The sequence below is a fragment of the Thamnophis elegans genome, chromosome 5 (assembly GCF_009769535.1).
Source record: "Thamnophis elegans isolate rThaEle1 chromosome 5, rThaEle1.pri, whole genome shotgun sequence".
Taxonomy (NCBI): Eukaryota; Metazoa; Chordata; class Lepidosauria; order Squamata; family Colubridae; genus Thamnophis; species Thamnophis elegans.
Genome location: NC_045545.1, coordinates 69755885 through 69776256, shown reverse-complemented (window position 1 = coordinate 69776256; position 20372 = coordinate 69755885). Strand labels below are relative to the sequence as shown.

At 36.7% G+C, this 20372-nt stretch overlaps 1 protein-coding gene across 4 annotated transcripts in view; it reads right to left on the bottom strand.

The window, feature by feature from the left end:
• Positions 1-8576, bottom strand: part of SGK2 (serum/glucocorticoid regulated kinase 2) — a 39029-nt gene extending 30453 nt beyond the window's left edge. For 2 of the 4 annotated variants that reach the window (XM_032218980.1, XM_032218979.1), the window contains exon 1: positions 8457-8576. Coding sequence is in view for 2 of the 4 variants with exons in the window: in XM_032218977.1 (XP_032074868.1) it covers positions 3033-3084 (52 nt within the window). In the remaining 2 variants the exon portion in view is untranslated. Of the gene's footprint in view, positions 1-3032; positions 3229-8456 lie in introns of all 4 variants that reach the window. The other 2 variants (XM_032218977.1, XM_032218978.1) reach the window with 2 other exon arrangements.
• Positions 8577-20372: the final 11796 nt, after the last annotated feature.

Sequence of the window (20372 nt, the reverse complement as noted above, 5' to 3'; positions counted from 1 at the left end):
TTAGCACTGATGAGATTACCTAGTTGGGTAGTGAAATGTCTACATGAAAAAAACCAAGCTCAGAGACACCGAGGCCCCCTCACTAACAAGTATGATGTGTGTACTCATAAAACTCCAAAGCGGCTTTTCTGTTTTGAAACTGAAGTGATTCACACCCCTACCTCCAGGGAATGCTTGTGCCATAGGCCAGATTCAGAATCCGAAAGAAAACATACCAGAAAAAAACAATGGCAAACCACTTTTGCATTCTTACCAAGAACTATCTATCAAATTACCAGGAGTGGAGTTCAGCTCAAAGGCCACACTTACTTGCTGTTCTGACATTTATTTCATCCTTAACTCACATTACTTAATAGGACATACTTGTTAAATGAACTGGATTTTAGGAAAATATTATGGGTATGTGCATTGAATTTGGCTAAACTCCAGACTACAAAGAAAAACAATTCACATCAAAATGTTGGCGCACTCAAGTGGAAAAGATCAGTCTGAATTCTGGTCTTGATTAAATTCAATAATGATTATACTTCCACAGTATTGGAATGTTTTTGTGATTTACATAAAGGCTATGGTGGATTGGAAAGACAAAGGATCACACTGCACATCAGGAGAAGTCGTAGGAAATAGCAAGATATAAAAAAGCTACCTTTTTGTCAAATTATTGAATATTTTACAGAGCATAATTTTTATAGGGTTCTTTTTCAGGTTTGGGCACAAATTTTAAACTTCTCTACATTCATCCTCACAGTTGAAGTAAATAATAAATGGAATCCTTCCATGTCATTCTTTCATGTTTTATACTTTAAAAATCTATTTCCAAAACTTTCTTTTTAGCCACATATCTGTACATATTGTATATTCACCATGATGTAGCAAGAGCAATGCTAGGATTAATTTCCTTTCTAAGTCACCAAAATTCAGCCTGGGGAATAGCCCCAGCATGCTAAATGAAGCATAATATTCACAGTTTAGCACGATTCAAGGTCATGGCATAAGGATAAAAAACAGTAGAACCTGACTAGCAACTTTTCTCTGTATCTCAAAATCCATTCTAAGTCTAGTAGTTGGTAATAGTTTTCCTTCCAATGTCATCCAGTACACAACAATATGAAAGAATTCTGATGGATACAAGGCATTATACTTCTAGGGAGGACCACAAATGACCATTTAATTTGCAATTAAAAGAAATCATAAATTCCCCACACAGACTACGCAATCAATTGGATTAATGGTCACCAAAATTTATTGAGTTCTACTTCTATGAATCATTGGCCCTTTTTTCTAGGGATACACCTAGAATGATGATCAAAATAAATGTGGAATTGTCCCTATGGACCTCTTTTCCAAAGGGGTGTCAAATACTTTATTGTAAATTATTTGGGGCTGGAGAAAGAACAGGAAAAATTCCATACTCAAAATTCTTCCCCAGCCCCCACACATTAATTTGCTACAATAAAATCAAGCTTGCTATAAAAGGATGTTAAATTCATTAATAATGGATTGTGAACTGTTAGGTTCGTAGAAATAGGAGCCACATACTGGCCACATGTTTAACAGAAGACAAAATGAATAAAGTAGACTGAAATTTTGGTTGCCCAGAGAACTGGACATAAGTAAATCAATACTATAAAGGGACAAAAAGATGAACATCTTAGGTCAATCAGATATACAAAATTTCTACAAAGCAGCTAAGGAGGAATGCAGGTAACTACCTTTCTATCGTTGATTGTTATGGAATACCTTAGTTAACTGGACAGAGCTGAAACATTTTATTTATATATGACATCAGTTTTTGCTATGTTAGACATGGGATGGATAATCTACAGTTCAGTGCAGACCATCCCAAATACTTTTTATGCAACCCTCAAGATAATACTGCTGAAAAGTGAAAGCAGAATTCTTTGCCAATGTCTCTTGGGAAATTAACAAAAAAGTTTTGTAAAGTTATATGATACTATAAAACATGGCATTGACTTTTATTATACTGAATTCCTAAAGATAATTCTAGAACTACTTCTGTCACAGAGCATTAAGGAGAAAACAGGTAGTCATTTAGCCAAACTAGCACGATCAACAGAACTTGGTGGGAACACCAACATAATCCATTCATTTTTTTTCATTTTATATCACTTTTTTTGCTGAAAGACACTAAGATGGTGTTCTAAAAATATTAAAACAGCAATGTATTGAAGATAATGCAACAAGTCAAGTGAAAAGGTGCATACCGTGCAATAGACTCTTAAAAAGCTTTAAAGGTTTAAAAACTAAGAGTAGAGACCTATCTTAGCTCTGAAGGCAGTGCATACAAGATGATGGGTTTATTATTTTATTAGATTTGTAAAGCCACCTAATCATCACATTACTCAAAGTGACATATCGGATGAATTAAAAACTCATCCGATATGTCAGCTTGAGTAATGTGATGATTAGGTGGCTTCAGAAAAGTAAAAACAGTAAAACAGTGAAAAACAAGTTTTTTTAAAAAAAGTTTGGTTTACAAAACTAAAATGCATCAAATAAAATAGGTCTGTAAAAATGCCTATCTAAAATAGTAAAAATGATAGTGGAGTTATTTTTAAAAGGATTTTTTTAAAGCAGCTATTAATTATCTTCATTATCCATGCATCTGTACTCTTAATAACTCAGAATAGAGTGAGTAGCAGGTAGAAATGCCTGGCTCTCTGTGTAAACTTTCTGCTGATTTTCTGCAGATAAAGCTATCTTTAAAAGCAAAGAGCAAGGCTAATAGTTTTTTTCCACACTGTTGCCACTTTACAAATCCTATCACTTTAATACCCCATTTAAATGCATTGAAGTTTAATTACCAGACTTTCTCTTATAAATTAAATCCTATTTCATTAATAAACTTATACTAAAATAGTAGAAATCAAGCCATTTTATCATTCTTAAGCATCTATGAAAATAAATGATAAGGTAACTGTTAACCCAGCAAACATTAAGTGCTTGAGATTAAAGATTGTATCAAATAGTTCATCTTTCATTAGTGGATGGTGAAATCTGCTGTACTTTACCTTTTGTCTTTCCCAATGTTGTGAAGAGGGCCTGTGCCCCAGGTGAGTGCATGGAGTCAATCTGGGAGAGTGGATGTACAACTTGAAGAAATTCTTTGACAAGTTTGTCTGTTGGCCACTATCCTGTTAACTAGGAAGAGAGTTGTAGTATGAAGCTCCTTTAACTTAGGTCCTCTTGCAAATGTTAACAGCTCTCCTTCAGTAGGAAATGAAGCAAGATGTTATTATGCATTGGCTAGATGCCAGCAACATTACATCTACACAGGTGGACTTTCACTGCAATACTTAGAACACCCATTTTAGGTAATTTACATTTTTTAAAAATAAAGTCACCTTCTGCCATGCTTCATCCAGAGGCTGAGTTCCTGAAGAATCCTTAAGGGTACAAGAGGTGCAGAAATTTGATCACATGGGAGTAAGTTGTTACTCATAAGTAATTCCTCTGACTGATTAACCCTGATAATAGCAATTGGTAGTCAGTGGTAACTTTGAAGTTAGATTTGTAGAACCACCCAGTGGGGCTTCTAGAATACCTGGCTTTTATATTCCTGATCTTGAATTTCTGTAGCCTCTTTGTCAAATTTCTTTAACTGAACATGCTGTGATTGTTCTTGTTACCTGTTGTGTCCTCGTAACAGGAGCTTTTTCTCATCCCAGCTGAAGAAGCTTAATGTTGTTTTCAGCTGTTCAGGTGTTAAAGGAAGGCTGTAATGAAAACAATCTAGCATACCTCATTGGTTATGCAATTGCTCATGTAATGAATGGTATTTGACTAGTTTCTACTGACCATTAGGCTGCTGCAAAGCTGCCCTTCCCCTTCAGGCATTGGGAACTGCCTTTCATGGCCATTAAGGCTTAGGTTTCAAGATGGACTGGACACTTGACTTCCACAGCTGCATCAACCTATAGAATACTGGCATTTTCTGAAGTGCTTGTTAGGTCTCTCTTGAGAGAGAGCAAATCTTGTGTGATACACATAGCTGACTGAAGCCAGGAAAAGGAGCCAGAATTGATCATTACAGATGTCAATTCTGATACTGATACATTTTCTACTTCTAGAAACATGGGACTTTATGTGGACACCTTTTGTATTGTTTATTACTTTAATGGTGTTGTATGGGCCATTTTGGCTGTTCCTATGCCATTTTCATTACTTGACAATTTTTGATACTGTCAGCCATAGATATTCACTGCCAGCACTGCAGTTCCTTTTTTAGTGTCCTTTCTTATCAATTGCTCCGTTATTTCACCTGTCCTCTGTGCTTGTGACCTGTCAGCTGGGCTATTTTTGGACGCAGGTTTAACAGTATTTCAGAATAACACTAGGCCCTCAGTCAGAAATAGCTAACAATAATTGTCAGTGAAGCACCTCTGCACCTGTTAATGTGATAGATTGCTAAACATGCTGTTCTAAGTACCTACCATAGAAGATCTATTGATAATTTTTTTTGTAACCAGCTGTTGAGGCTTGATGAGAAAGAAAGAAAACTGGAATCCATCAGTTTCATTCTGACTTATTCTGCATTAAAATTCTAAATGCAGTGCCACTTACTAGCCTCATGACTAAGCTTCTCTAGTTGCTGACTTGATTGAGGCCTTGAAAAGGGGTCTCCAACTCTGAGCCATGGCTCACTACTGGGTCGGGACCTATTCGCAACTGGGCTGCATGAGCGGCGGGCCAACTCAACTAGTGCGTGCGGCGGGCCAGCACATGAGCTTATGCACATGCAGCTCAACTTGTGAAGTCAAGCTGTGCCCGCCACCCACATATTGAGCAGCATGTGCATGTGTGCTGGCCCATTGCTTATATGGCCCAGTTCGCCTCTCCCCCACCCGAGGACCGGGCAACCAAGGGGCAAAAGTTGGAGACCGCTCACTTAGAAGACCAAACTTTTTGTTTTGTCACTGGTTGGATGAACTTGTCTGTTTCAGTTTTTCGTTTGTTTTGTTTTTACTGTTAAGCCTCCATGGTTTAATTTTCATATCAGTCTGACATTTTTGAAATATTTTTCATGAAAATGAATATGAATTTTGTGCATATCTATCTTAATGACCGTGCATATGTGCATTGTACAATCCAGTTATGTAATATTTGTATTTTGTGAAAGCATTTCCTGTTCACACATTTTGGTCTTATTTCCTCATTTTTTCCTTAGAAATTTGTGGAGAGTTGAAGTAAGAACTCAGGTTGGCCCAATTAGTAATTATATTCAAACATACTTATATAGTATTGTACTGTTTCTTTAGTCAGAGATATGTTTATAACTAATAGGTTGTGATTCATAACTATCAGGAATGTCTGTGGAAGTGCTGTTGTGTATATCATGCATGTAACATTTTCCCCCTTGTAGATCCTTACAAGTACTACACTGTTGTGCAAGTGCATGTTAGAATTTATCTTAGTAAATAAAATCAGTATATCCAGGCTAACCATCTACCCTCACTGACAAAAAGAAATAAAGAATAGAATGTCCAGCTACGAATCTTTCCTCCATCCTATTCCCAAATTCAAAGTTCAAAGCGCTCCCACTAATATAAATTACAAGGCCTCAAAAGCCAGTGAATATCAAGTTATTAGCATTAAAGGGAGAGGAAGAAAACCTTGCCAAACCAGTTCTACTAGTAAGGCAACTAAGTATGAAATAAAGTATTGTTAGTTTATCATTTATATAGGCTATTGAGCTATATATTTGATTATTGAAATGTCATGGAGACAAAAATAAAACAGAAATATGCCTGGTCTATGAATGGAAGATAAATACGTAAACACAACTCAAGATTTAGTCTGATGTTGGCAAAAACCATAGGAATGGTAATGCCCTAATAGGATTGCAGATTGCTAAATTGCTGTTTAGCAAAAGTTTGACCTTTTTCCACACTAAATCTAGTGAAGGAACTGTCCGTATTTTCTAGGGCCTTGTAAAATATGGAATGTTCTTCTATTGGAGATATATTAGAAGGTTTGCATTGCAAGAGATAAACTGCAGTCTATTTTCAAATTCCTTTTTTTGCAAAAACTAAAGAACGTGCATTTTTCCCAGTACAAAGTGTGCTTTTAGTGCACAGTGTTATAACTAGGACTATGTTGATACATTTAAAAATATATATTTGGACTTCCAGTGGTTTGGGGACAGATATATCTGCCTGCCCTCCCTGCCACTATGCCGAGTTTGGCGGATATTGTTGTTACTTTCCACTGAGATGTTTACTTTTTATACAAAAGAGCAAAATAATAAGATATATCGAGTGAAGAGAAAGAAAGAAAAAAGCAACAGGAGGAAAAAGGAAACTACCAAACAGTTCTATTCCATCAAATCTAGGTTAGAAGTTAACTCTGAGTGCCAAATAAAATATGTTCACTAAGTATGTTTATACATTGGAGCAAACATCGTTGCATGTTTCTGCATTGGTGCTTGACTTTTGAACGGCACACCAGGTAACTATAGTCCCAAAAATAGGGGACAAAGACCCAGATAGCTAGGACCAGAGGGAAAAAAAACCAAAGGAACATTGGTGAAATTGAAACTAAATCAAATTCAGCTATTATGATTATTTCTCAGGCAATATGAAACCCCTTCTGTCAGACTAACATTTCAAATTGTATTTAGGGCTTCCGCTGTTTATAGCCACAAGTGTTCTCACATATCCTGGAATAAAAATGCAGGTTTCACCTCATTCCAGATTTTTTTTTTTTTTTTTTTTGCAGTTCTGTCAGAAGTACCAAGGCATTTCTGGGTTGAAAGGCTTAACCAATGACATCACCATTGCCCAGGGGCGGTCAGTTGGTGGCTCCCTTCATATGACCAGCAGGAGCTGGAGCAAAGGACGAGAACTTACCCTGCCCCATGGCAACACTCGGGTCTCGAACATGGGCACGCTAACCTCCAACCTAGCGTCCTACCCATGAGAGCCACTGTGCTCTCAACACCGACTGTCTATCTATATACATTAAAATTAGCAATGGGAGAATTCTCAGTAGAGAAAATGAGCTTGAAAAGTGACTAGACAAGTTATATCAAGAAGATTTAGATTACAATTCCATTTCTATTTACCAAGAAGGAAAGGCACAATTCTGGAGATCACAGCACAGGTAGTCCTTGACTTACAAGAATTCATTTAGTAACCATTCAAAGTTACAATGGCACTGAAAAAAATGATGTATGACCATTTTTCCGAGTTACGACCTTTGCAGCATCCACATGATCATGTGATCAAATTTCAGACGCTTGGCAACTGGTTCATATTTATGACCATTGCTATGTTCATAGTCATGCGATTACCTTTTGCTACCTTCTTACAAGCAAAATCAACGGGGAAGCCAAATCCATTTAACAACTGGTTTACTAACTTAACAACTGCAATGATTCACTTAACAACTGTGGCAAGAAAGGTCATAAAATGGGAGAAAACTCACTTAACAATTGTTTCACTTATCTACAGAAATGTTGGGCTCAATTGTGATTGTAAATTGAGGACTACCTGTATAGATTAAAATCCATACTGGTGCAGTTCTGCTCTTATGATAGCCAACAAGAGGCAGAGAGATGAGCGGGATGGGAAGATAAACTTCCATCATACCAAGTTTAAGCCCTAAGCAAAATGCAGGGATGGGGATTTGGGGAGTCCTGCTGTTCAAATAAATGGACATGAAATCCACAAAAATCATATTGTCAGATCTAGGTGTCATTACAGATAGTCTTCGCTTACAGATTCCCAAGTTCAGCCACCATCGAAACTTACAGTAGAGCTGAAAAAAATAGATTGATTGGTCTTCAAAGTCATTGCATCATCCCTTGGCCACTGATATGTATTTACCACAATTGCAGCATTCTGCGTTCACATGATCATTATTTGCAAATTTCACAGCCAGCTTTTGATAAGCAAAGTCAATGGGAAGCCAGCAGGAAGTCACAAACTGCAATCATGTGAAATCGCACTCAACAATCACTAGCGCACTGCTGATTTGCTTAATGATCACAACATAACTGATGTCACAAGTCAGGCACGGTCATATTTGCTTCACTTAACAAGCGCACCCATTAGTGACGTATGTACTTGCTGGTCCCAACTGCGCTTACTAAGTGAGGACTCTTGTTTTCCATTTGTTACACTATTGAATTGTCCCTAACTTTTGTTCCTTTTTTTTAAATGAAAATACTGCAACAGTATATTTTGATGTCTAATGCTGGAAACAGCATTAAACTGCATAGCAGAACATAACTCTCTTGAGATCTAAGACCAGTTTATTAAATTGTGGAACAAACAGTTATCAGAAAGGGCAGTAATTCTAATCTGAATTCAAGTAGCTCAGTTCTAAGTAACTACTTTCCATGATTTTAGAATTAGTTTTTCCAGATCTATTACTTTCTTAGATCTTCCTCCCAAAATACATGAATATGAAATAGAGATAAATCCAAACCTCACCTGCTTATGGAGATACTGCCAGAAGGCTGTTTTCTGTGTTTTGTTTTCTAAAAGCAAAATAATTCCATCTTCCAACTATTGTGCTCTGGTTGTGTCCTCCTTTCCTGGTGTTTTTGTTTTTATAAATTAGTCTGAAGGTCAGGAGAGTATGAGGAGTGGCTTATGCTGGGAAGTAAATTATTACCCTGCCATTGGCTCTGAAGGGGATGAAAATTGAAGATAATGGTGATGGAAGAGGATAGCTGCTCTCACTGTAAGATTAGAGGCCAACTCATTTCATTTCCTGGGGAAATGAAAAATATTTATGAAAGGTTTGCTTTCTGGAAGCAATTCATATCATGAAGCTGAGCTATTGAGATATGTGCTTCTTTTTAAATTACACATAATGGCAGTCTAGAGCAATGTTTCTCAATCTTGGCAACTTTCAGATGTGTGAACTTCAACTCCCAGAATTCCCTGGCCTGGAATTGAAATCCACACAAATTGAAAATTGCCAAGTTTAGAAATACTGGTCTAATATTATAGGTTTTGAGACCGATTGGTATAAAGGCTGTACTGCACACTCTAAGCAGAAATACGTTGTTGTCTTGATAAGCAATGATAAATTGTGCATGCTAAACTAGCTTTATGATGTGTTTTCTGGCTGTTTAACCTGAGATAAAATTGAGTTCAGGTAAAAAAGAAAGAAAATACATTCTGCTTCAGGTAAAAATAACTACTGGTTACACAATATCTAGAAAGACCTATGTACATTTTGAGGAAATTTTGTCAGTATGCTGTACTTCAATATTCTAAACAAATGGCTTAATGAAAACAGAACAATATGAGGGGATTTTTTGAATAGAACAGAAATGTCAAGTCCACGTTTAAAAATAAATTTGCAAATACTAGTAAAAGGTTATCTGTATTTTATTGTCATTTGCTCTTCTTTCAATTCCTTACTTGCACGATATAATATGCAAGGTATACTACGCATACTTGCAAAACTTGAGGCAAGTGAAGCCAGCAGTTCCAGGCCAGATATGCGTATTACACAAACATGTAACAATTGTTTATTCTGAAAAATAACTAAGAAACATTTTTGCCATTTACTGTATCCATTAATTTGGAAGATCAGAAGGAAGAAATCTCATAATTTAAACCCTCAGAATAAACTGTGTCTACATTTTTGCAGTAGCAATGGACATTCAACTGTCCTATATGACTTCATACTTTTTTTTCTGATTAAAGTTTTTTTATAACCTATAATCACATGTATACTATTACATAACCAACATCGTATTGTATTAAGTATGCTCTCCATACACCATATTTGTACTTTATCCATCACTTTCTTCTCCCTCTCTCCTCCCCCTCCCTACCTCCTTTCTTCCCTCTGTCATCCTTCCCTTCTCCTTCCTCTCTCCTTCTCCTTCCTCCCCTTACCACTCCTCATTTCTCTCCTCCTCTTCTCCCCCTTGCCCTCTCTCCTATCCCTCTCTTCTTCCCTGACCTTTTTCCTCTATTTCCCACTCTTCATCTCATTTACTTGGTGTATTTCAGCTTCTGAGCAAGTTCCATTTTATGTTGATGGTATTTATAATTCTTTTTCAATATACATATTTTTCTCCTTTTTAGTAAAAAAAAATGATATAACAGAAAAGTATACATATATAGTCGTGCTTTTAACCTCCCCCCCAACCTAATTTTGGTCGAGCTGTAGACCTGGTTACAATTCCCAGCTATTCTCATTATCTTTATAGTTATACATCCTTACATGCCCCCAATTTGTGATTCTGTCTTTTTATCACAATAGTTTCCCATTGTAGATATATTTCATGTCCCCTCTCAATTTTTCAATAGCTTGGATTAATTACCCTTAATATCTCTAGATGGCAATCTTCGTTGTTCAATGTGTTACACTTCCTTTAATGTATTATGTAAAGTAACAAGTGGTAAACATCTCACTTTGTTCATCATCTTAAAGGTTCTATATATGTCCATGTTTCATAAATTTTGACCCATGCTTAATTGCCCTTATATTGTCATATTTACTCAATTCGCAACTCAATGTAATTATCGTTAAAAAAGTGAATCACAAACCTCTGCCTTACAAGCTCCCAATATCAGTTTCATATTTATCCAAATTCCATATATTTTAACTTTTATTTAGTTATCTTTCCATTATCATATTCAACCAATTAGCAACTCCATTTTATTATCATATTTAGGAATAAAGCCCTTATCTTAACTTTATATTTTCCCATATAGTAGTTTCTAGTTATCTGGTTTTTTTTCTAGTAAGTCTTTTGTCCCACTTCTCTGTTCCTGTCTTCTCCCTTTTCTTTATTTTGACACATCCACTCACTTCAAATTTCCCCAGGTCACCATCAAAAGAATATTTTATATTTCTCTTTTGTTGGGGTATAACTTCCTGCTTCAATTTTCCCTCTACCACTAACAACCCCCAAGACCACTTTTGTCAGCTTTCTTTTCCCTTTTGTTGGGACACCTCCCCTTTTCACCATTTTCCCTACACCATTGCCGGGACCAAAGGACTTTTTTGTCTGCTTTTTATTTCCCTCTGCTTCTACCCCTTCAATGTCTCACCCCACCCCCCACTTCTTCTTTGAGTTCTTCTATAGCTATCTGCTTCTCTGGATTCAAAATTCTAATTAGGCTTGATTTTACTGATTTATGTATATTTTTTTATAATTTCACATAGTTCTTCAAATTCCCAGTTTTCCGTGATGTTCAGTTCCAAAGTTACAGTTAATTATATGGTTATGCAGTTCTTATTTCAGAGTTCTGTTCCACCTTAAGATTATCTGCTTCAATTGCTGTGGGGGGGAAATGATGATGGCCATCTTAGTCTTTTGTTCCACCTTAATGTCCAGATCCAAAATTGCAGTTAGTTATATAAATTCACCTTAAATTCAAAACGGAAGAGAAGCTGGGACCATCTTACTCTTTTGCCGAGTGAAAAAGAAGGAAGAAAACAAAGCAAAACAAAACAAAAACACTCCTTTGTATTTTCCAGTTTGGATTCTGTTATTATTCTGTTGTTATTCTTTCCCTTACCGGGTCCAGTCTCTTGTAGCTGGTCACTTGGAAGAAGCTTGCGACCAGCCAGATTCGGGCACTCCTCTTCGCCTCCTACTTTTCAAAGTTCTGATTTATGGCAGTTGGTTAATTAAAGCTTCCTGCACAATCAGAATTAGATTATCAGTTATCAGTAAGAAGAAGTGCTTCTTTTCTTTTTGAGTTAAGATATATTAGTTGGGAAAAGTTCAAACAGAATACATCTTTCAAAGTGTTTCGTTTCTATTTCAAATCCAAAACCAAATTTAAAGTTAATATTTGAGTGGGTTTGTCATTTCTCTGCTTTCTCCTTTCTCCAAAATTGTTTCGACTAAATAACTTTGGGGGAGGGGGCTGGTATTTCAACCCTCCATTTTCCCTTTCTTTCTTTCTTTTTGGAAAAGTCCCAATATGACCATTATTTATGTTCTCAAGATTTCTTTGCCTTTCCAGGTTTGATTTATAGCTGTGGGTTAGATAAATTTTCTTACCAGCCTTTCATCTCTCCCATATCCTCCTGTTCCTTTTGCTTTGACAAGATGACTTCATTCTTGTAGGCAATAAAATCTGAAGAAATACTGAATAAAGTTTTTAACCAAATGAAATCAAGAAATCAAGTTAGGGAATCACGTGGCAGATTCATGATTTACTACCAAATTTAGATCAGGAAGCCTGACAGTATCTTATGGGGATTAAAAAGTAAATCATATGAAAACATGGTTGTAATTCTACTATGCTTTTTGATTTGAATGTGTGTGTGTGTGTGTACATGCTTGTGAGAGTATGAAATCAACATGTTAAAAATAAACAGCACTTCTTTTTCACTTTATACATGTTATCAGCAATTCAAATCACAAGTAATGAGAGATGAATTATTAACACAAATAAACCCCGAGAACTTCATCTGGATCAGAATGTCATAAATTAAAACTGAATGTAACTGGGGGCTGGTTATCCATCATAAATTTTCCATCCTTCTGGTATGCTCTAACATTGCCTATGAAAATAAGTGCAAATAGAACTGAAACATGTGATTTTTTTTTTAATTTACAGGTCTAATTCCACCTAGTACTTATAATATACACTTCTGGGATAGCATTTCTTGACCAGATATAGTCCTTGGATTAAGACTATGTTATTTCAAATCATATGATGATCAGATATCACATGTATTATTGGATCATCCCTGGTTTAATAATAATTTCAAGAATAAAAGTATAGTGGTGTGTTTTAACTGACAATAAATCCTGCAGCATATTACCTGAGCCGCTAGGAATCATGTTAAGCCACTTTTGGCAGTAATAAATGTTTTCAGTAGCTGATTTTCAAGCAGTCAGACATTAATTCTTCCAATATTACTGGTGCTTTAGATTGTAAATGTATATTGAAAATGCTATCATCTATGCAGATATTCTAATAACCTCAGACTCTGATTGTATAGTCTGATGGGGGCTGGCTGTCAAAACATAACGGTCTAAGACACCTGCATGTTGGTACTGCCTCTGAAGAATCAAACTGCTGTCACCATTTAATTTCTGTAGGAATATAATCTTTCTAACCCTCATACATTCTTGTAAAAACCACTGTGTAATAGATTAGGCTGAAATGGTAGTTGATTAAAATGAGCTTCACACCTGGGCCAGCGGTGGAATACAACTGGTACACCCCCATACAGGTGTACCGATGCCTGCTGGCAGCACCAGGTACCATTCCAGTATGGTGCTCCGGAGGGCCCACCCGTCCGCCCACTCTCCTTACCTGTATTTGAGCCAATCAGGGATTATGTGCAAAGGGATCCGGAACCCACCACTGATTTGGGCTCATTTTAGAGGTTTTCTCAACCCAAGTACACTTATATTTGGCATTAAAGTACTGCTTCCTGGAATTCTCAAGTTGATTTTCATTCTGTAAATTATCTTCAGTGAAAGCAACGAAGGCTTAGTTTTCAACCAAGGGCAGAACAAATTTAGTGTGCAGGAGTGCTCCAGCCTTGGATTTATTTTTATTTCTACATTATAGTTCCAAAAGGAAAAAGCAAACAATGTAACAAAATAATAGTATGAAAATAAGCCTTGTTTCCAAAAACATATCGCATCTGAAAAACAGAGGGTATTCTAAAATTATAAAATTTATGTATTATGTACTTTAATTTGTTAACTGATCAAACTTTGGAATTGCCATAAGTCTTCAAATGCATAGTAGTCAACATCAAATGTTCAAGGATTTCACTTTGAGTGTATATAGAGATTCACAGAGTAAGAAAGTTTAAGAAAAAAAAGAGTATCTTATATTTTTGTTCTTTTATCTTGTTTTGTTTAGGAAAAAAACTTTCTCTGAAAAAATCCTGAACATGTTCCCTGTTTTCTTATTCTTTCTGGCTCTTTGTAACTACTGTTTTTAATTCTCAGTTACAGCTTCAGCATTTTGGCCTCCAAAAGGGAACACAGCAATTGAAAAATCATAACATTGCAGCCTCCCCCAATCTAATGACCTCAAAGTGTTCTTTCTACAACCAAAACTCCCATCTTTTCAGGCTAGCATATTTGGAGGTCGCTTGAAGGATGACATAGTGCTGCGATGGTGAACCTATGGAACATGTGCCACCGGTGGCACATGGAGTCCTCTCTGCGGGCATGTGAGCCGTTGCCCAGGTCAGGTGCACTGGGCATGCACGTGCACGTCCTGCCGGCCAGCTAATTTTTGGCTCTCTGTCACGCATGTGGGGGGCGAGGCGGGGGGAGCATGTGTGTTTGTGACGCATCCCCTCACGCTCCATTTTTGGTGCCAGGAGCTTCAGGGAGGGCCTCCGGAGCCCAGGGGAGGACGTTTTCACCCTCCCAGAGGCTCAAAAAAAGCCTCTGGAGCCTGGGGGAGGGGGGTGAAGAATGGCCCTTCCAGAAGTTTCAGAAGTCCGGAGGGCCTCCAGAGCCTGGGGTGGCCGTTTTTGCTCTCCTGGAGGCTCGAGGAAAGCCTCCAGAACCTGGGGAGGGCAAAAACTACCCTCCCACACTCTGCGGTGCAGAAGGCCGAGTCGCCGCACGGGTGGGGGGCGCGGCATGTGCGCATGGGTCACGTGTACATGCATGGGGGAGCGCATTGCATTGTGGGTGTGGGCATGCACACATCAATAGCACGCATGCGCATGATTTCAGCACGTGAGGAGAAAACAGCCAACACTGACATAATGCATGAAATCGCAATGAGATTTCACTTTAAGGTAACTCAAGCACATTTGCAACATACGTATCTATTGCTAAGCATGCCCCACCAGATCTGGCATGGAAGGTATGCTTTGAGTCCCTTCTATCACTGTCAGCTTACTGGACCCAGCAGCTCTGCCTTTTCAATAGTGGCACCTCCCCCATAGAGGTGCTTCTATTGCTCCAGTAAGCTGAAATCTACCCTTTTAAGCATGTAATTATTCTATTCATTGTATTCATTTTGTTCATTTTATTTTACATACATTATTAAATAAATGATTCATAAAATCAGAACAACAAAAACATCCATTCAACATCATTTGAATAATTCCATAATAACATTAACATAATAAATTATTGTTATTGTAATACACTGACAAAACATATCACATCTTGCTTTTTTCTTTTAGATTAACCTTCTGCATAATCAGGACACAGTGTTCCAGAATAGCTGCACTAGATACAACTGTAGTATTTCCATTAATGAAAACACAAAAGTGCAAATATCAAAAGACAAACCGAACAAGTGCAAATGAATGAAAGTGCAAAAAAGCTTCAAAGTTATGAAAACATTTTTTTCTAACAACATTATATTTGCCTACTATAAAGGCTACTGCCTTAAGTAAAGGACTTTTTGCAGGATTTGCCATACAGTGACTGCCACCTATCTGATATTTCCACCTCTCGTCTTTACAATAATTCAGCAGCCCAAGAAACATGAGAGAGAAAGAAGGTAAAAATCTTTTTTAAAAACATTTGTTTTCCATTGCACTCAAGCCCCAAATAAGCCTAGATACAGTAGTAAACTCACTTTGCAACTGGAATTTGGATTTCCCATCTTAAAAGTGCTTAAGTTAGAGGGCCAAGACTGGATTGAAGGGATGGAAATAATGAAAATTGCAGGAGAAATATATGACTGGGTCAAGAAACCAAAGAATCATATGGCTAAAACAGGAACCTGTATACTCTAATAATTATGATTCATCAAGCTTTAGTGGAAATGTAAACATCATTTTGATTTTTGCTATGTGAAATAAGTCTTAGCTGCCTCATATTTAAGATAAGTGTCTGATATCCAGATAAAGAGCTATAAAGGAATGTCAGTGCGGAAGCAGTAATAAGATAATTGCTCTTAAGAATAGCTTCCAATTATCCGTTTTCTATAAAGGTAATACATTTCTCACAATTTATCAATCTATCAAAACATTTTTTGAATGTTTAAAGTAATTTTTGTGGCTGATAACATTTACTTAAGGCATTTAAGCCCCATTTTTCTGTTGTTAATGCATTTTTGGGCCCATCTCATCTAGTGAATGACAATTATGAATAGAGTTAAGTCCCTGCACACTAGCTTGAGAAGGAAAAACACGAGTAAACAAGCACCATGAAAGGTTGATAGCCCAATTTTGTAACTGAACAGCTCATGTACTGATTTGGATAGAAGGCAGTAGATTGAATGTAAACTTTCTATACTTGCCACATGTACTGTAAATAGGGTGAAACAATTGCAAGGGCACATACATGTTGTAAGTTTTGACAATTACAGATGAGTAATAACATCACTTCAACATATGCTCAAACATTCACCATGTAGCAAAGAATTTATTGTTACCTCTGGAACCTATGCTACTCCCTGCTATTATTACTTCTATGCCATAAACTGGAGTGTTGTATTACCAGTTATTTCCTAATAAACAAAAAACAAAGACATTGAACTGTAATAAATAATTCCACCAGTGGCAAAGCAATGAAATAACAAATAAGTAAATAAGGTCGTTATGAAGCCTCCTAATGAAATCAGTCAAACTGTTATCATCACCACATATGGAAGATGGTCTCAGGCTCTTATGCCTGATGTTTGCTTGATTGTCATGCTTGGTGTTAGAAGATATGATCCAAAGCTTACAATGGAAGCACAGTTAGCAAACAATCATAGAATCTCAGGTTGCTGCGGAGTTACTTAGCTCAGGAGACATTTTAGCTGCCATTGGCTCCTTTGAAAAAAAAACAGAAGCCATTATTAAGATGCTTGAGACAAAATAACTCCTAAGGTGCCTGATGCCGAGGAAAACATGGTCTATTGGAATGAGGTTTTTAAGAATTAGCCTGACACTTTGGTAGTATCTGAATCTGAAGACATCTCTTGATGCCTAACTGTCATCAACTGTCCAATGCTATTCAAGAAGAGTATGAAGAGAATGTTATTTAAGAAAAGAGTATGCCAGACCAGTGATCAAACCAGCTTGTACAAGCTATTCAGAGTAGTAGAAGCTCTCCAAAATTTTTCGAAGGAGTCTTCATTGACCTTGCTCTTTGGCAAAAGCAAAGAGGCCTTGCTTGGTGAGGCCAAGCTATTTTTTTTTACTGATATCTGCTATCTTTTAGAGCTAATCCTTGCTTACATCTATAGCGTAAGCAAGGAATCTTTTTGGACTGGGCGATATATTTGGAATTTTGAGAAATGTGATATATACACTCAAAATCGCTCAAATATATTTGTGTATCCACAAAACTGCTTCCACAGCCAACATGACTAGTTACAAAACATCCATTTACCAGAAGCAAAAAATCCTCCAAGATGCTCTCTACAGTGCTGGCAGCATCCTGAATGCCATAATATTACCTGTCTTGCTTAATAGTGCTCACCTTCCTATCAATTAAAGTCATTTTCTCTCTCCTCTACAATCATTCATGAAGAAAAGCACAACCACCTGTTAATTAAACAAAAATATTTCAGAATGTCAAAGAGGAAATACAGAGTTTGACATCTAAGCACCTTTTCCCTGAATCCAAACTACAAGATGAAGATTGTTTTGTTCCAAAAACCATAACCATATACTGCAATTGGTTATATACGTAAGATCCATCAGAAGCTGATTTCAGCTGAAAAAATAAGACTTCAGGGGGGAGAAAAGACGGCTCTGTGAAAAGCAGGCCTGATGACACAGTGAAATCAGAGTCAGTAAGTAGACGGGCTGTTCAAATCCTCTGTGGAGAAGGAGAGGACAGGAGATTGGCCACATGTGCTCTGAACAGTTGCTCCTCATGAAGAAACTGCAAGACAGCAGTTTCCAGTGGGCTTTTAGAAGTGGGAGATGACAGGAATAACTGTGCTTGTAATCACAGTTAGTGCATTTTAAAAGTCCTAACTTTGAAAGCTTCCTTTAGTAGTCACAATGAAGTCACAAATGAGAAATTGCTTGTTAAAAGCAATTGCTTGTTAAAATGTCGCTATCAGTGACATTTGGATTGACAAGTCTGAAAAAAACAGGTGATTCCTTCAATCCTTAATGAAAGAAAAAATTAATCATAAGATTAAGATTTTTATTTTAAAAAGTTGAAATAAACAGCAAAAAGCTAAATAAGACTTTGATCCCAGAAAGTAATAAACAGATTAAGGCTCCAGATAAATGTGGAATAAGATTTTGGAATTGATTATAAAGAATCATTCCCACTGGAAATAGATTTGTTTGGACTCTTCAGGATAAAATAAAAATACACAATTTTAAAAATTGGACATAAAAGGGAACTAAAGATTTTAATTAAAGGAGAAAATAAACAAGCCTTATGAACCACAAATTAACTGGGATGTATAAAATGGTGCAAAACATTTCAACAGTAAAAATACTGAAGCATACTTTTGAAAATTGGAATCAGATGTTAGTATCACTGAAGTCAATAGTGATGTTTGCTTTTATGGATAGGCTGTGTCCTGAAAATATTATGGAAGAAATGGCTGATGAGGAACACGTTTTATTTGACAAGTCAGAGATGCTATTGAAAATGAATCTACAAACCACAGATCACAGTATTGGATTTTACTAATAATTAAAATTCTTAATAAAAAGCATATATATGCTAAGAGGGAGAGGGAGAGAGAGGAGGAGAGAGCACGCTAATTTCAACTGAGTCAAATATAGGAATCTAAAATTGTTGAAGAAGCAAAGTTGGAGTACCTACATCTCTCAATGACACCACTTTTAGTAGGACTATGATAGTAGTACCAACTCAATTAAAAAGGGCCTTAGTATTACCCAAGCATTTTTGAAATGGCATCCCTTTCCTCAGTTTCAGGTTTAAAGATGAATCCTTTGTCATTCCCAATAGGCCACCTATAGAGTCCTAAAGTTATATCGTACTGTCAAATTCAGGAGAAATGCACTTAGAAATTTAACAAAAGTTACTAAGAACAGACTAATTGCTTTTTTCTTCTTTGAAGGATTAACTTCCTACAAATGGCTGCCTTATGTAATTGCACAGCAAATAAGACTTATGATTATGTCAAAAACAGGACTTTAAAGTCCACATCCTTTGTCAAGAATCATCTAGGTATTCTAGGAGGATTCCCCCCCACCCCCAATGAATAAAAAGTATATCTCTTTGGATATAGAAAGAGTTTGGCACATTCACTGTTGGCATTTTTTAAGAAGGCTTTGATAAGAAATGCAAAACCTCTTTCTTTTTGGCCCCATACCTCTTAGGAACTACACATGATATTCATAGAGAACACACAAAAAAATATTAGGAGACCACATATTAGGAAAGAGGAAAACCAAGATACAAATTTGTTTCAAAGAGCAAGTAGCTAATACTTAAAAGAAAAAAGCCAAAGATATCTTAAGTATTTCATAAGTTAAAATGCTGCATTTTCATAGGTATTTTCTGTGGAAATTAAGAAACAGATTTCGGAGACCGTGTTAATATGAAGCCTGTTGATTAAAGAAAGTCATCCTTGTCTTCATAAACTGAAGTGGGAAAAAAGGGAAAAAAGTGTTTTCTTAAGGAGCTCAATCACCTTGCAAGTTAGATCTAAGAAGACGTAAGAGATTTTACTTTGGCCACCAAAGCCTTAGTTCAGCTATCATAATTAATGAAATGATTCTATTATCCAGGATCACTTCATACAAGAGATGAAAAATTGAAAGGAACAAAATTCCCAAACACATCAAATTGACTGAAATTAGAAGAAATCCCACAGGAAAATTCCAAGACGGGGGTGCCAAACTCCCGGCCCACAGCCCGGATGTGTCACACGCTGGCCACCCCCATGCCTGGTTTAGCAATGGGGAAAAATGTCCTCATATATCATGTGACGCCATTGTGACGCCGCAAGTTTGACACCTCTGTTCCAAGGTATTTGGTCATCTGACATAGCAAATCCATATGGCTTTCTAACCTTCTTCACAAAAGTAAATGCAACAACAATAAATTAATATCCTGTATTTTGATGAAATTTAAACTCTACTTTCTCAGGCCATCTTTTCCCTTGCCTAAATGGGAGGCAGACTAGCATTACAACTCCTGCCTATCTTCTTAAGTCCATGTGAGCACAGCATAAATGGCCCAAAAGAATGTCATATGTTAGTCATTATCAAGAGGATGTAGGGAAAACTCTATGCAATTAGCAACAGAATTATTGATTAATTGAATGTTTGCAACACACCGTATACTGTTAAGGTGAAACTATAAAAGATTTAAATAAGAATAGTTTCTAATCTATGTTGTGAAACAACAAAATATAAATATTTTGGCACACGTTGAACTGAATAGAGACTGATGGGACAAAATTGATGCAATCAAAGAATCTGAAAATCGCATTGCACAACATTTTTTCTTCAGTTCATGTATCTCACGACCAATATGACAGGATAACGCT